The sequence below is a fragment of the Syngnathus typhle genome, linkage group LG4 (assembly GCF_033458585.1).
Source record: "Syngnathus typhle isolate RoL2023-S1 ecotype Sweden linkage group LG4, RoL_Styp_1.0, whole genome shotgun sequence".
NCBI classification, from domain to species: Eukaryota; Metazoa; Chordata; class Actinopteri; order Syngnathiformes; family Syngnathidae; genus Syngnathus; species Syngnathus typhle.
In genome coordinates, this window is record NC_083741.1 from 13860173 (window position 1) to 13873438 (window position 13266).

The window sequence follows — 13266 nt, forward strand, 5'->3', positions numbered from 1 at the left end:
GTTAAGATCAATTGATGTCAGTTTTTTTTTATTTTATTTTTTTAATCTGTCTGATGGAGTACTTTCACTCACCTAAAAATTGGTGCAATGCTCTCTAAATCCAGTTTCATGGTAATACCTGGCAATAAAATCTGAACTGTTGAGCTCTTGTCATATTCATTCATCTTTTGATGTCAAACCCAAAGGTTTTGAGTATACAGCACAAATAAAAGAACTGGCCTCACCGCCCAATACTTTGGAGGTTAGTTTGAATCTCTGGGGGGTCATCGTTATTTATGAGGTTGCATTTTCAATAAAATTGTCCCTTTGGTCCGGTCACTTGCAAAAGTAGTTTTAAGCGTTGCGAGATGGCTTTACGACATGCATCCGCTTTAAAATGCATTATGACAAAACAGTACCTCTTAGTCTTACAGCAGTATTTTTTTTTTTAAGTGCTTTACAAAAATATTACAAAGAAAGTTAGAGCCAAGTGCTGATTTTTGACCTTGAAGAATTTCTTAGGAAAACAAAATAATGGAAAACCTAAGAAGGATGTTATGATGGTACATGGCTCTTGATTGTGATGTGATGTCAACAAATACAATAACATCAGGCAATTTAGAGAACGTAGTGATATAAAGTCTCCACACCCCTCTTCAAAATAATAGTGATATAAAAAATGAGACCAAGATAGCATTTTCCACCAGTCATGTAACCCGTGTCCCCCAATTTTACTTATTTTTTAAGGGGAAATAAAAACACGTAACTGAAATAATGTGGTTGCACAAGTGTGCACACCCTTGATTATGGCTGTGATCATCAATCACAAATCACCTAGTGTAAATGCAACAGCATGCATCTGCCGCCATTTAAAGTAACTCTGATTAACACCAAATTAATTGCAAAAGGTCTCCTAGACTTTTCCTACCTTTTTTAAATTTTATGTTAATTTACTTAAAAGTTTAATTTTATTTTAATTTACTTCAAAGTTTTAACCCGACACTGACTGTTCATAATTCCCTTCAGCTTGTCTAAGGTGCCAAAAAATTCAACCATGATTTTTTTTTTTGGACAAATTAAAACATAGCTCCCAAATAGAAGAATGTGTTTTGTCAATTATGAACATAGCTACAGTACATCCCTTTGCTAAATAGCTGCGCACACCTGTGCAACCACATGATTTCCCATTATTTGTACATTTAAGCATCATTGCTCACATAAAACCCAATCATGTGTCACTTATGTTCAATCTTTAAACAACCCCTGTTAGTTGTGGTTCATTATGAAAACACAAGGCCACGCAGAAGCATTTCAAGAGTCACGGTGAGTAATGTCCAAGCCAAGGCCAACTTTAATCAACTCACAATCGTAAATGCAGTTAAAGCAGAGCGACAATTTCATAATACGAACGTTGGCGTGTGCAGGAAGTCAAACACACAACCTCATGACCATGCACGTAATCACCTTTAACGCAAATATGTGCAACCATCCAGCCGGCTTAGACACATCATATGAGGTGAAGAGAACAGTCTAAAACACAAAGAGCATACAGACGAAGGATGGGAAAACAACATACGTAAGCAGAAAGTCCTGAATGCAAGATACAGTACTGACATTTAGAAGGGAGAAGATATCTGTTCATTGGTTTCACAATTGTTGAAGCAAAAAAACATTGACACAAGTTGGCTTTGGTCACCCGATTTTTTTTTTCTAAGAGGGATTTTTAAAACAATGAGGTTTTCCATCTGTGACGTAATGAACACCTCAATTTCAGCTCATTTTAAAGCTATTTCAGTCATGCAATATGTAAGTAGCAGAGAGCAAATCCAACGGCAAATTGTTGTAAACAATGTACACAAAGTGCCTGATAAGCATCAATAGATGTTGGATAAAGCAACTGGGAGGCTTCTTGGTAAAACACGTAACAGCAAGAGTGGCAAGCTTGCCAGCCTCTTTTGTCTACAGTCAATTACAAATATTAATAAAATAAACTGACTTTTGTAGTTCTAGAAAGAACTCAAAGGGCTGATTTATTTCCGCCCCTTGTTTTTCTGAGACTCGACAGTAGATATCAGAAAAGCACAGACTAAATGCTAAAAAGCATCCACAGTATGAACTAATGATAAAGCAAATTGCACATTCAGTCCACTTTTTTGTTGCTGCTACTAAATCCATGAGGCAGCTCTCAAATATAAAGTGCATGAAGGCAGTCAGTCATCACGACCTGAGTAAAGCAATCGGAAGTGTGCTTGAAGAGCCACTGAGGATCACTTATGAAAACACCCGGCAACCATTTGTCATTTTAGCAACCTGACATATCAAGTCAAGTGCGCTTGCTTGAGTCCCAAAAAAATGATCTTAACTTTTTGTATGTTATCTAAGCGCTGCGGGTTTGGTTGTAGGCAAATCACAGTGTATACTCTTTTGGATACTCAACCGAGGTCTTTACATCATTCCATTTCATTAAAAAATGAAGAAAAATCAGCTTTTCTTTTCATTTGATGTGTGCACACAGTCAGAAGATATTAAATTTAAATACATATCTAGATTTGCTCTAGAATTTGGTAAACACAAAGTATGTTCCAAAAACAGACTGTTTTTTGGATTAAATTGGGGTAAATTTTGTATTTTATAAATTTTGTACGTCAGGATTTGGTTAATACTTGAAAGATTTGTTTGCTTACAAATTTTAACCTTTACTACTCTCCACATTGCTAGTCTAATAGCATAACTGCAAGTCATATTCAACTTACTATCTTGTGATCAATAAAAAACAAAAAAACAAAGTCCTTGCTAAGAAAAAAAAAAAATCAGAATAATAGCAATACTTGGAAAAATGACTTGGGCAGTTATGCTGTTTTACTGACACCATGTAATCGGTGTAACCTTGAATTCTCTTAAAAAAAAAAAAAAGAAAGAAACCCAACGGTGCTGGCAGCAAGGTTTTGGGTGTCCATGAGCCCGATTTGCTCCTACACCCACATGGGCGCGCCCTCGGTTTGCATCTGCAGCAGAACGTCGTACAAGATGAGCAGCAAGGGCAAAGTCAAGCTGAGTAGCTCGTACATGAAGGCATAGTCCTGGGCGTTGTCCCTTAAGTGGCTAACAAAAGCCCGAGCCGCCCGGCGGCACATAGGCCTGGGGGCGCTACATACGCCACGTGCCACGCTCAGGGGCCTGCTCAGCTGCTCCCACAAAACAGAGCCAAGAGTACCTGCTGGAGACTGGCTCTGCAGGGCCACCGTACAGCTGGACGTGGCGCACTCTTCCGTAGCATCGCATAGCCCCTCGAACCGACTTCGTAAATGATTCTGCGACAGAGACGTTCGGTGTATCATCTACCATCGCGTGCATGCACATCTGAGGTGCGCAGTTCTTACCAAGCGTGCAGAGCCGTTCCTCTGCGGGCCTGTCTCGTTGTTGAGTTGATCAAAGTGAAGCTTGCAGTATAATTTACCTGTAAGAGCATATCAATTGTTAGGATGAACCCACCTAATAATTAGGTACACCTACACAATCCAATAAGATCAACTATGGGGAAACATTGGTCGTTCAGACAACAAATTTGGTCCATTTTTTTGGCATGTATTACAAGAATGAGCATTTATAATCCTTGCAAAAGATTTGTTTGATATGAATATTGTCTTGGGTCAGATGAAAGTGAGCGTACCGTGTCGTGGGTCGAAGGCATGTGATCCCTGGTGCAGGGTCGAGCTGCAGGTGGTGCAGCGAAAGCATTCCCTGTGAAAGTAGAAGCCCTCGGCACAAATCCTCTCCACCAAATAAACACGCCGCTCGCACGAGTGGCACTTTTCACTCAATTGAGGGAACGCCCTTTGGACCGAGCCGCCCTGAGGAACACAACACACAAACGAGCATTTTTCTGAATGCCACTTGGTTCTGGGTAGTCATTGCCTCTTTGAAAGAGTCCATTTTTTTGCATCTTGATACCTCTGAGATCATCAATAAACCACTAATAATAGTCATTCTACTGCAGTGAGTTCTGTTATTGTCTGTCTACATGATGCTACCGAAGCATTTGTGTTAAATCTGTTGCTTAAAGAACCGCAACATACATAGATGCTAATTAACATCAAATCTGAAAATCAAATCTGAGACTATTCTACTTTTACACGGTCCGCTAAAGGCCATTATTGATTTTTAAAAAAAAAAAATTATTATGGTCAAAATAAAGCATTAGATACAAATCATGAGCACTTTGAAACAGCATGTATTAGCACTTATTTTTTTGTAGCTTGTTCAGGTAAGACTAATTCAAGCACATTCATGCATTTTCTTTTGTGAACAATTTCAACCCTTTGAGCAAATCCAATCATGTGCCAATGGAACTTGTGCATGCTCAGTACAAACAGAAGGGGGAGACGTATACCAAAATATATAGCTCGGTTCACAGTGAAGGGAAACAATACCGTGGTTAGTTTCATATCATGTTTCCAGCTACATCAAAAGTAGTGGTAGTAGTAGTACTAGTGGTAGTAGTAAAGAGAAAAGTTACACCCAAAAGCAAAATATGATCGTCTGTCTACAAGTGCAACCTGTGAAAATTGTGGGCAATGTTGCTTTTTGTAGACTGTATGGGATGGGTGGAGTAGAAACCACAAGGAAACCACGCACGCACGCACGCGCACACACAGCACAACCACATCCGCCGCCTCCGTCAGGTCCTACTGCTGATCGAAAGCACGCATGTAGAAAAAGCCAACGGAGCAAAGCAGACATGTGCAGTGCTACATTTAAAGATGCATTTGTGAACGTGAGTGATGGTGATGAAGATAAGCGGCCACTCATTCGAATCCCAGGCGTAGTATGATAGTAATCTCAATTTGGAGCATGAGATAGACGTTCATACCACAACAGTGTCCAAACATGCAGGCAAAAACAAGCTAGGGAGGGTGGGGGTCAAAAGGGCGAGCATGTGATAGTCACCTTGATACCAACAGAGTTGTCTGCTGAGATCAAACCGTTGAGGTGAAGCGCTTTCTCCTTTATGCTCTTTGACTGAAACTCTCTAGTTTGTTGCGACTGAGCTTTTTTCTAAAACATGAAAGGGGAACCAAAGATCAGTCCCGCCGCTTCCGTCTGATGACACACAAACGCAGCTAAGACTATGACAAACGTGTGGAGACACCGCATGACGTTCACACAACACTGCAGTGGAACACAAACGTGAGAAAGCCACAGAAACCTGACATTGGGCACTAAGCGGCTCGTGTAAAGGAGCGGGATTTCGGACCGAGCCCTGCCCCACTGAAAAATAGCCTATAGATGATGGCAGCCAAGCACTGCTTTTGTCTAAATGAAGTTCCTCAACTCATTTCACTCACTTGATGTGCCTCGAAGGCATTTGGCCTTCTTAGCATTTACTTGAGCAGACTTTCCTATGTGGTTGTTTTAAAAAGAGTGAGATTCAATTTTTTTGTTTTTGTTGAGTTTGACAGTTATTTTCAGGGGCTTGAAATCTCTTTTGTGAAGAATTGTTCACTATCTGCCAAATTGCTGCTTTGTCTGAAGTGAGGTGACGTGTTCACTGCCACCAAACGTTCTCGGATCTCAAATTTCTGTTTGCAGCTCAAACGAAATTACAATGCATCACTGTAATCCAGAACAATATGCTCATTGACAAAAACCTGTCTGCTAACATGCTTTTGTGACGTGAACATAATGGTCAAGGATTTCAGGTTGGCATCAATGTTGGCACTATTATGTTCTCGTTGTTTCGATTTCTGTCTCAAGTTAATGCTAACTTCATCTGGTTTGGAGCAGATGGCAAAACTTTTTTTAAGAATGGGGGGGAAAAAAAATAATCATTTCTAAGTATACGAGAGAAAAATGAGAGAGGAACAGATCTTGTTCAAGGCAACCAAGACTTCCGATCTTTGTTTTCCCTATGAAACACCTTTACATGAAGCTATTGTTATTTTCTTACCTTCAGTAAATGTAATTAGGTGCAATAGCCGGAGGTAAATCTCCGCTTGGCCATAACGTCACGACACACATACGCACACGCAAACTTGAGCCAGTAATCTGCCACAACCTGTGCCAGGTTTTCGGGCCTGCTCCTGTCATGTTCCAACTAGAGGGATAATTAAGGGTATGACTTCACTATCTGACTTCATGTTGTACTACATAATCAACATCTCTTCACGTTCCATCGCAACATGCAGCAATCAAAGAAGGGCTTGAGGGAAGGAGGAGGAAGAGTCTTGACTTCACCTCATAGATGAGTTCATCCACCTCCTTGAGGCGCTGGAGAACTCTGGACATGAACGCGACCGCAGAGTGGACTGAGGGTGCGGTAGACATTTTGTTCTCCGGTTCTGGCAAGGTCTTGGCTTGCTCGTGTGTCTGAGCCACATGTCTGAGCTTCACTACAGAGAAGCAGCTCTCTGACTCTTGGGCTTTGGGTCGAGGCTCCGTGGGGATTAAGTTTTGGGCCGTGTGTCTGATATCGAGTTGAAACTGAAAAGTGATGATACACACGCTGTCACAAACTTGACGGCTTACAATCATTGACGGAACTGTACTGGTGCTTTTACATGCTTCAGCCCGTCACTCGATTTGTAAACCGCTTAGCTTGTTTGGGTTATGGTATTTGGATTGGTTCCGTTATGCTAATCCAACACGGTGATTTTTTTTGCCCGCTGAGCTTTATTAGACAATAAAATGGTGTAATCAGCTTTATGAAGTGTTTGTAATAATGTGGCACTTCAAATTCGTACGTGACCTTTTCCATAATGAAAAACAATCCCCAACACTTTTACAATAATACTGTTTTTTTTTTTTATGTGCACTGAGGAATGTTGAGTTGTACCCAGGGACAAATGAACTCTCCTGTTTCCAAACATTTTTTAATCCTTGAATGAGTGAAGTGTTGTTTATATTTAAAGGCTTTGCTTCATTTAATTTGGAAAACACGACGATATATTTCAGTCCGTGCTATCCTATGCACATACTGTATGCATCCGTGTTCTTGTGTGTCTGCATTAGTTTGTGTGTTGGCTACCTAAATCATCTGTAAGCAAAGTATAAAACAGACTGAAATTTACTGTATCATCATATTTCTTTTACCGTTATTTTATTTTAACCAGTTGTTTCCATTAAATTGGGAAAAACATTGAATGAGGTCAAATTGGCCCTAAAGATCCTAAACGGTCCAAATGGCCCTAAAGTGGGTTAAGAGGCTGCTGCTGCTAAAAAGCTACTTTTGATAATTGGCCAAACTATTCAATTTTCTGTTTATGTTTTAGGATGAACATCCGTCTACCCATACATTTTCCAAACCACCTATTGAAAGACAAATTCTATCTCACTAGTCATAGTGAGAAAATGTCTTTTGACTTAAGACTGTAATTTTGTTTCTGAAATGTTTTTTTTTGTCAAGTCTAAGATGAATCATAAAACAGCTTGAGGTAGGGGAAGTCAAAGATCCCTTGCTAACTATTCATTTTTTTTTGTCAGAAATAAGGATGGCTGAGTTAAGGTCTAATGGTAGATGCTTTAAAATTCTTTCGGGGTTTATTCACCATGATATTGAAAATGTCCCATCTGAGATGTTCCAGATAAACAATATTAAATTTGAACAAGAATAAGTTTAAGCATGATCAGGGAGATCTTGCACTATGAGAAAAATGGCTAAAGCGGGGAGGGAGGAGAACAGAAGAAGAGTGATGAGGATAGATCACATCCCTGAGGCCTTGGCATGACCACCACTGCGAGGGAATGCAGGTAGCTGGGGCTCTAAAGGTCAGATGAGTGCATGTTTTTGGTTAACCTAGTTCCAAATTGGTAGAATTGAAAAATGACACATCGCGATGCAAACTGTTTCAGTGTCACACGTAGGAAATTGATAGATGATGATAAGTAAAGAAAGTGCGGGCTAAAGAATGTAAAAAGTACATATAAAGAGACCCCAGAATGTTCTTCTAAATGTGCTGAATAGTAGGAAAAAGTGTTTTCATGGTGTCTATTAGCGATGGATTCAGTTGGATTGTGATTCAATTTCACTTGTGTGCATATACATAAATATGTGCATGTTCGTGTTTTCCAACTGCAACCTGGTTTCATGGCTCTACCTGTATCTCAGGCGGAGGCTTGGGTGGAATGGGAGGCGCGAATTTAAAATGCGCACATTCAGCAGAGTCGAGAGTTTGAAGAGGGGAGGAACTCTGACAGTCTGACTGAAATTTGGCACAAAGGTTGGGAAGAGAGTTAATAAAAAGGCACAGACCTGGGAGAGGCTGAAAGGATTGAATGCTGGGTGAGAGAGACCAGAAGAGAAACAGAAAAGTTTAGTTGTAGAAAAAGAAACCTTTTGGCAGAGAAACCACATTGAACTCTTAAAGGTCCAACTCACCTCATCTGAAGGCAGGAAAGATGTCATTTGTACACAAACACATGATAACACATTGCTTCCCGAAATAACCGTTGTTCATGTAGAGTTATTTCAAATAAAACAACTGACAATACCTCTCTCCATTGGGTGTACTTTGTTTTACTCTCAAATTTGGCCAGCAACTGTGTAGCCATGGAGCGCACTTTGTTCTCTTTGGGTTCCCTTGCGGACAAATTGGTGTCCTAAAAGGGAGAAAGGCAACACCAATCTGTTGAACATACACACAGGACATACGAAAGCAACAACATATTTGTTGTATCACTGGCGTATCATTTAAACTAGCTCTCTGACCATCGCAACAAGTTGAGGGAATCAAAGCGTTAAATGCAGTCAAAATTAAATCAGTCCTTTATATTAGCAGTTCAAATGTTTCACAATAATTAACAAACCTCCTCCGGGTGAGTGAAATATTTTCTCCTCCTTTTGTAAATGGCATCTGGACTATCTGTCTTTTTCTCATCCTAGAGGTCCAGGGACAAAACAAAGGTGAGTTGAGTTCAAAATCTAGAATAAACTGCATTCAAACAACTATGGTTTAAAATAATACACAATACTGTCCATTATGCAGTCAACTGTTACCTTCGGAACTCGTTTCCTTGGCGGACAAAGATTGAGAAGGTTATTATTACTTCGGACCGCCTTAGATGGATAATCTTCACTGTTTTCGTCCACTCGTCTGGAGCCTGTGGTACAACATGTGACTGTGAAGTAAAAAGTTCACACACTTTCCACATCACACAGACATTAAAGTCAAATAACATCAGTGCATAATGCCCTGAACAAAATACAATCCAAGAAATAAGAAGTTAGTGAGCTAATGCTGGCAAATATTTCACTTTGAATACATGAGCAAAGTGACAAACGGATGACTGGAAGTTGAGTAAAGTGAGTCGCCCGTCTGAGAATGTCAGTGCACATCACTGGTACAAGTACACATACCACACATTGCAGCATTCTTGACTGGTAGGAATTCATAACACACACACACACAGGAAATCAAGTGAAAAGAGGAGAGCTTCTCTCCTGCTTACGCTTATTTTCTACATCACTTGGCAGAACAATACAAATATAACAGGGGACATACTCTTGAGTACAATTGATGAGAGAAAAGTACAGTACTGGGTATTGTTTAATTCATGTATAATGTAAAAGTGGTCCAAGGTGTCAACTAAAATGGTGGATTGTATGATACAATGCTGAGCAGTATAGTTTTCTATGGTACCTATCTTAAAGAAGATTGATTATACATAGAATACACTGAGCATAGTTCAATACCTGCATCAGGTAACGGTGTGCCTCGGAAGAGTTCGTAGAATTTGGAGAGGTAGTTAATGATTCTGGTCTTCTCTATCTCCAGGGTGCCACTCAGCTCTTTCACAGATGCGAATGGTTTGATCCCAAATTCCTGCTCCGCAATGTCAAAAGCCAGCTGGAGGTTGTCGGCCTGGTTTTCCTCATTCAATGACTCGAAGTCTCTGAGGGACAAAAGATAATGACTTGTGTGGGAGGCAGATCATGTACATGTCATGATGTCTCCTTGCTGCCAGGGTCTATACTGCCGTTAGTGTGGCCTGTGCATGTGTTTTAGTATTTAATTTGAGATGGGAGGGAGGAGATTATCCATCATAGATATCTGAATAAAACAACAGGAAGGTGAAAAGGGCCAGTCAAGTGATTGAAGGCAAGATGGGTGCTGCATAAAGTGCACAAGGTTTTAAAAGTGAACAATTTATGCCTTGTAAATTTGACACATCACAAAAGTGTTTAACATCCTGCCAAATTTGAAGGCTTAAGTAAAAAGAAGTCCTCAAATGAGGATCAAGCCCTTGTTTCCACTCTCAAGCGCTGTGGCTGAGTCCACTGTACGCCCCCGCTCAACTGTCAATCAAACAGCCCGACCTCAACCTGGAGAAATAACCCCAACCCCTCACTATTCTTTTCCTGTATGGCATGCATGCACTGAATGCCAACAATGACGAACTCTCTGAAGGGAAGGATGTATTTTCTGGGTGTAGGCCTAATTTCCGAACGACATGTTGCAATTGCTGGATAACTGCTGATAGCGACGAAGTTCAGAGCTCAAGTTTTTATACAGTGGGGGAGGGTCGGCTCCAAAGTACAGCACACATGGCGTTCTCGCCAACACCCACCCACGATAAAAAATAAATAAAAAAAAGGAAACAAATGGTAATAAGGCCACATTGTTCTCGGTAATTAGATGTTTTCAGCAGTTATCTTCAATCACATATGTACAAATAAACTTCTGAATTGTCTTGATAGCTTTTTAATAAAGACAAGGCTTTGAAGAAACATTCCTCCCTTATTTTGCCGCAAAAATGGTACAAAACATTTTGATAAAGAATAGAAATGGCTTGAGTGTCTCATCCAACACTGCCTACGCAGACACCATCAGAACTATAACAGCAAACCCCCTTTTTCTCCTTTTCCTTTAGTTTCTGCAAATCTACTCATTTTGCAGAATTCCACTGTGCTGACAGGCGTACATTAGGAAAGGGGGGGGGGGGGGGGGGCGGTCACGAATGCCAGCGCGGTTCTGAAAACTTGCAGGACCACATGAAATTGCAGTGGCATGCGAGAAGGTGTGAAGGCAATAATTTAAGCAGGAGAGCATATCATTTCTTTTGCAAATGGACTCATCCAAAGCTGTAATAGAGGTACGAAGCGCTGCCCTACTCCTCTAAAAAAACCCAACAATGGTATTTAACACACACTGAAGTTTGTTGTTAGTTTGTAAAGTTGTAATGTGGGAGAATAAATCTTCAGCGCTGCTTTCCGACAGTTTACGTACATGAGATGGGGTTTGAACCTGTGGATCAAGGCACACAAGGCGAGGCCAATACTCCAAGAGAACGTCAAGTCCGTGATTGTTACATTCTTGTAACCTTCAGTCTGTTTCTGGCACCATGTGAGAAGCCTCGCCGGCCTGATGTCAGATTCTATGGAGGAGAAACAAGCAAGAGCATTTTCAGTATGAAAGTCCAAGCGAATAAATGCCGGAATGTAGGCGCCACTCTCAGGAAATGAATGCAAAGGTCAAGAAAAAGCTCAGAATTTAAAATGGAATGTTTTACTTCAGTTTGGATTGAATTCAGGAAGTCAAAGTCTGAACTTGGCGAGTAAGACGTTAACTTTCATGGCTTCCTCCTCGCAGTGAACCCACGTGTAAAAACAAACCGCAGAATATGACTTCCTCTCCACATGCGAGTTAGTTTTAGCTGTTAAAAATAACGCTTCAAAGTAAGAGCCTGGTGACGTTGCTAAACATTGCATTGCAGCCTGCGCAGTTGCGATTTCTCTACCTCGTTGGCAGACATTAACAGGTCGGCGGATGGAGGCGGCACGCTCCAGAGAGCACGAATTCAGCGCTCCGTTCAAGTACAGGTGACGGACCTGGAAATGGAAAAAGTTCAGACAGTTAAAGTCTCTTTTTTCAGATGAAAAAATGAATTGAAATCTCTTCTTTTGCACCTGGTGAGGCCTGACACACGAAGAGATGAGGTTGGGGTACCGCGTCGTAGGATCGATGGTGTACTGTTCAAAGTTTTTGGCGATGTTCTCAGGTGTTGTTTGTGGCAGCAACCTGTAAATGCTTTCTCTGAAAACACAACACCTACGATTAGGGACGGGTGAGTACCGATACCGGGTATTGGTATCGGTCTGATACAGCCTCGTTTCAAGGTTTCGGGGAATACTGTCGATACCAGCCACCGATACTTAAGGCAAAAAGTAAAATCAGACATCTCGCCAGTAGTTGGCTCTACACTGCAGAGGTTTGACACATTACGAGAATCAACATGAACCCACAATTACCGTTAATTGCTTTCATTGAAATGTCATGCATCCAAAGTACCAGTGGTATTGGTACTCGGAATGTATCGGCGAGTAGTAATGAGTGAATACTGGTGTTACGTGATGTCGGTCTGAAAATATCTCTACCTAAGATTGTGGCTGCGATGAACACCTGGTTGGCTGGTGAATGTATATTACACAAGGCTGGGAGTGTGGGTTGAGCTGATCGTGTTTTAACACATACCTCTCTGCCAGCAACTCAAGAACGGTCCGACCCTGAGACCAGCCTTTTACCATCCAGGCAGTGTCGAAGGCAGCCAAGAATCCTCGAGCGCAGCCCGTCCCCATGGGCCAGAAAGGCTGCAAGCAACAAAGACAAAAAAACAAAATAATATACCAGTAAAAGTGGAGGGAAGCACCTTTAAATCACAGGTGGGCCTACAGCATCACGCCAAGACATTGTGGACAATTGTTTCCTTTTAATTATGTAGAGACATTTTGATAAAGACCATTTTCTGTTGCTAGTGCATAGTTGCTTGGCCAACCTTATGGAAAGTCTCCCCAAAACACCAACTCCATATTTTAATCGATTTTTACCCTGAGTTGGTTTTACAGCTTGATGGTGTGCGTGTACCAGTGTCTGACTGGCAACCAAGTCTCTTGACTAGCTGTTCTGAACAGGATAGGCGAATGGATGATTAATTGGCCTGGTGTCCCAATACTTAAACTTCAAATGCCCTTACCTCCAAAAGGCTGTCGCCCACTAGCGTAACCAGCAGTTGATGTCCAAACCTCTCCCTGACCAGAGCGGCGTTTTCCGAGGCGTGCATGCTAGTGAAGTCGAACATGGCTACGTCGGGCTGGCCGCAGTGGTTCATGGCAAAGTCCAGCGTGGGAAGCTGGTAGTTGGTGCCAAAATCAGCAGCCTCTCTGGCATAGCACAGGAGAGCTTCCTGGTTGACGTTATCGCTACTCAGCAGCCTCTGTGTCTCCACGTAATCCTGTCAACCAACAAAGTCAATACCAGCCTCACCTTAGTTTATTGCTTATCCAAGTGTTTCTAT

At 41.3% G+C, this 13266-nt stretch overlaps 1 protein-coding gene across 9 annotated transcripts in view; it reads right to left on the minus strand.

The window, feature by feature from the left end:
• Positions 1-13266, minus strand: part of mical2a (microtubule associated monooxygenase, calponin and LIM domain containing 2a) — a 32938-nt gene that overhangs the window by 5338 nt on the left and 14334 nt on the right. For 3 of the 9 annotated variants that reach the window (XM_061275649.1, XM_061275650.1, XM_061275651.1), the window contains exons 8-23: positions 12946-13203; positions 12447-12562; positions 11882-12008; positions 11713-11803; positions 11202-11349; positions 9668-9867; positions 8972-9093; positions 8782-8853; positions 8467-8574; positions 8073-8177; positions 6214-6459; positions 4927-5034; positions 3650-3830; positions 3360-3436; positions 3194-3290; positions 1444-1509 (exon numbers count right to left, since the gene is read on the minus strand). In XM_061275649.1, the coding sequence (XP_061131633.1) occupies positions 1487-1509; positions 3194-3290; positions 3360-3436; positions 3650-3830; positions 4927-5034; positions 6214-6459; positions 8073-8177; positions 8467-8574; positions 8782-8853; positions 8972-9093; positions 9668-9867; positions 11202-11349; positions 11713-11803; positions 11882-12008; positions 12447-12562; positions 12946-13203 (2079 nt within the window). In that variant the 3' untranslated portion in view covers positions 1444-1486. Of the gene's footprint in view, positions 1-1307; positions 3291-3359; positions 3437-3649; positions 3831-4926; positions 5035-6213; positions 6460-8072; positions 8178-8466; positions 8575-8781; positions 8854-8971; positions 9094-9667; positions 9868-11201; positions 11350-11712; positions 11804-11881; positions 12009-12446; positions 12563-12945; positions 13204-13266 lie in introns of those variants that run through there. The other 6 variants (XM_061275648.1, XM_061275646.1, XM_061275647.1 and 3 more) reach the window with 6 other exon arrangements.